We start from the raw sequence: 3,567 nt of genomic DNA, 5'->3' as shown, positions 1-3,567 counted from the left end.
TTCCATTCTTGAATTTTAATAGAAATAATTTCACGAACTGTCCTGTGTAATTTCCCCTTTGGCGTCCGGGGAGCACTGGGTTGGATAATTCCACCTTGTTTGTTAAGTGACTGTAACTAACGCCAATTATTGTGTAACCTGATTTTCTCACCGGGGCACCGATTGTTCTATAAAGGGGGAGTATTTTCGGATCTCAGATACACTCAAATCGGAACCGTGAAGCCGGACAGAATTGACTCACTCTACTAAAAATGGAAATGCCAACAATTCTTCATATTAAGGAGATTTACTACCCGATTCTCGCAGCCTTTGGTTTTCCCGGTAAGTCAATTTAACCTGTTGTTTCATAACTGTTCACTACCTCACTTTTAATGATTATGTGTCAAATTCCGAGAATGTCCTAATTTCGGAGTCATTGATCCACCCGGATAAATTAGTGAATATCAGCGGGAATTCTAGCAATCCGCGGCGCCGGTGAGGCGTTGCTCTGATCGGGAGATCGTGGGCAACGGGCGATCAATGTTGCTCCCAATACGAGGGAGGACGAGGCTGATTCCCCGGCCCCGCCAACAGTGCATAGATCACTATAGAATGTGTTGCTTGGTGTCTTTGTTAACCATTTCATTTGTACCGTTGTTACCTGTGCACTTCAAGTTGATAATTCCCCAGACTGCAGTCACCTCCACCAACAGGGGCCGTTGAAAGATAATTTGAGAACTGATTGCCGCTCAGGGACCTGCTCCCCTTTCCTCGGCTGCAAAGAACCTTCGCGGTTCCACCAGCTCCCGCTCTGTTACCGAGCAGTTTCCTGGGGCGGTTATTAATAGAAAAAGGCCAGAGTTTCGACCAAAACTGAACGTTATTTTCGCAGTTGAATATTTTATTTGAATTCATATCTTTCCAGTAATTACTGTGAAATTATATTTACTTCTTGACGACGGCTGACTGAAGGATGCTGGAAGAACGGCAGATTTTCACTCTCTCTACATTGAGTTTCAATGATTTATTTCATTTAAACAAAATGTCGTCAGCGCTCTCGTGTATAAATAAAAGAATCCGTGTGTATAAACCTAAGTAAGATCACATCGAAATATTTCCCACAATGTGCTGTGAGATTTCTCTGACTGACCCCGTGACTTACCTCTTGTCCCTCTTTCTTACAGCGAACCTCGTGACAATAGTGATTCTCTCCAGAGGAAATTGTGGCCTTTCCAAATGTATCTCTGTCTACATGGTGACCATGGCAACAGCAGATCTCCTGGTCATTATCTTCAATGTAACCGTGTATAACATTTTCAGTTATCGCTTTCCATATCCATTCCTGTCCTACACTGCCGTTTGTAAGTTCATTCTGTGCATGAATCCTGCTACCCTGGATCTGTCGGTGTGGTTCACAGTCTCGTTCACATTTGACCGATTTGTATCTATATGTTGTCAGAAGTTTAAAACAAAGTATTGTACAGTGAGAACTGCGGCTGCGGTTATCACAACGATCTCTGTCCTGATCTGTATAGAGAACATCCCCTTTTTGTTTGCATATGAACCTGACCGAATAATTAACGGTGTTCACTGGGGTTGCCGCAACAAACTCGACTTTTTTTCATCACATGCGGGTGCAGCTTACTCCTGGTTCGAAAGTGTTTTCGTTGCGTGGCTTCCTTTTGCTTTGATATTACTGTTTAATTGTTTGACAGTCAGATGTATTTTAGAGGCCAGTCGAGCCCGCAGGGGACTCCGGGGTCGGAGCAGTGAGAATCAGAGCGATCCAGAGATGAAGAACCGAAGGAAATCCATCATTTTACTGTTCACTGTGTCGGGCAGTTTGATACTGTTGTGGCTGACAGCTATCGTTAGTTTTTTAACGACCAGACTGACACACACCGTGCATTATCAAGCCGATTATGCAGCTCCTGCCTATATCGCCACTGAAACCGGATTTATGCTCATGTATTTGAGTTCCTGTACAAACACGTGCATTTATGCAGCAACCCAAACGAAATTCAGGGAAGAGCTGAAGCAGATGATGAAATCTCCATGGACAGTTATGCTGATATTTGTAAAAAAAATGAAAGACTATACCAAAGCTTCCTGTCTTAATTAGAACTCAAGTGCTTCCGGGTACCATCTTAGAATGGCCGTCTTCCTGTCAGGACGAAAATTGATTGTCCTTGTGAAAAGTAACAGGTATCAGAAAACATGTCCTCCATTTTTGCCCTGCGTTTTATGTCGGCTGCTTTCCCAGGGCGAACAGAACCGTTCCCTGTGAGTACAGCGCGCTTCCCGATCAAGATTCAAAGAAAACATTCATGACTGAGGTTCAGTAGTGGAGTAGAACACGAGGTCTTCAGCGTTAACTGTTTCACACCGCAGGTACTGGAATGAGACGCCCAGTTTAATTAATAGATAAAGTTTCCTTTAGTGTCGAACCAATGACGGGTGTTACAATCGTGGTTATTTGTAGTTCTTCTGTAATCTTCGAGTGAATATGCAGCCAAAATGACAACAGTAACTTCACTTCAAATGTATTTTATTGGATGTAAAGCGCCTTGGCACGTCTTGAGGCCGTGAAAGTCGCTAGATAAATGCAAACGCCTCTTTATTTTATTTTCAACCAGTCCTTGTATGCGTTTGCCCTCCACCCGAGCAATCAAACAACCAACGGGAGGAGGAGGCTCTGTTAACATCCCCATCCACAATGATGGCAGAGTCTAGCTCGTGAGTGCAAAAGACAAGACTGAAGTGTTTGCAACCATCTTCATCCAGAAGTACCGAGTGGATGATCCACCTCGGCCTCCACCCGATATCCCCAACATCACAGAAGTCAGTCTTCAGCCAATTCAATTCACTCCACGTGATTTCAAGAAACGGTTGAGTGCACTGGATACAACGAAGGCTGTGGGCTCCGACAACATCCCGGCTGTCGTGCTGAGGACATGAGCTCCAGAATTATCCACGCCTCGAGCCAAACAGCTCCAGTACAGCTGCAACACCGACATCTACCGACAATGTGGAAAATTGCCCAGGTATGTCCTGTCCACAAAAAAAGCAGGACAAATCCAATCCGGCCAATTACCAGCCAATCAGTTCACTCTCAATGATCAGCAATGTGTTGGAAGCTTTCGTCGACAGTGCTATCAAGCGGCAATTACTTACCAATAACCTGCTCACCGATGCTCAGATTGGGTTCTGCCAGGGCCACTCGGGTCCAGACCTCATTACAGACTTGGTCCAAACATGGACAAAAGAGCTGAATTCCAGAGCTGAGGTGAAAGTGACTGCCCTTGACATCAAAACAGCATTTGACCGAGTGTGGCAACAAGGAGCCCCAGCAACATTGAAGTCAATGGGAATTAGTGGGAACACTCTCCAGTGGCTGGAGTCATACCAAGCACAAAGGAAGATGGGAGTGGTTGTTGGAGAACAGTCATCTCCGCCCCAGGGCATTACTGCAGGAGTTCCTCAGGGCAGTGTCCTGACCCCAAACCTCTTCAGCTGCTTCATCAATGATCTTCCCTTGATCATAAGGTCAGAAATGGGGATGTTCGCTGATAATTGCACGGTGTTCAG

The 3,567-nt window shown here is 45.1% G+C and overlaps 1 protein-coding gene across 1 annotated transcript; it reads left to right on the top strand.

The window, feature by feature from the left end:
- Window positions 1-257: 257 nt before the first annotated feature.
- On the top strand, window positions 258-2,101 carry LOC137315011 (probable G-protein coupled receptor 139). Its single transcript, XM_067979968.1, has 2 exons — window positions 258-321; window positions 1,164-2,101. Exons 1-2 carry the CDS (start codon window positions 258-260, stop codon window positions 2,099-2,101), a joined length of 1,002 nt encoding a protein of 333 aa, XP_067836069.1.
- Window positions 2,102-3,567: the final 1,466 nt, after the last annotated feature.

Source organism: Heptranchias perlo, unplaced genomic scaffold, assembly GCF_035084215.1.
Source record: "Heptranchias perlo isolate sHepPer1 unplaced genomic scaffold, sHepPer1.hap1 HAP1_SCAFFOLD_53, whole genome shotgun sequence".
In the NCBI taxonomy this organism is placed as follows: domain Eukaryota; kingdom Metazoa; phylum Chordata; class Chondrichthyes; order Hexanchiformes; family Hexanchidae; genus Heptranchias; species Heptranchias perlo.
Note: the sequence above shows the minus strand (reverse complement) of the source record. Positions and strands in the feature narration are given on the sequence as shown.

What these genes read in the sequence shown, in the direction of transcription:
- LOC137315011 (XM_067979968.1), top strand. Translation starts at nt 258, where the DNA reads ATGCCAACAATTCTTCATATTAAGGAGATTTACTACCCGATTCTCGCA. An exon ending in CGCAGCCTTTGGTTTTCCCG is followed by an intron (nt 322 to 1,163) that starts GTAAGTCAATTT and finishes TCTTTCTTACAG; the next exon opens with CGAACCTCGTGACAATAGTG.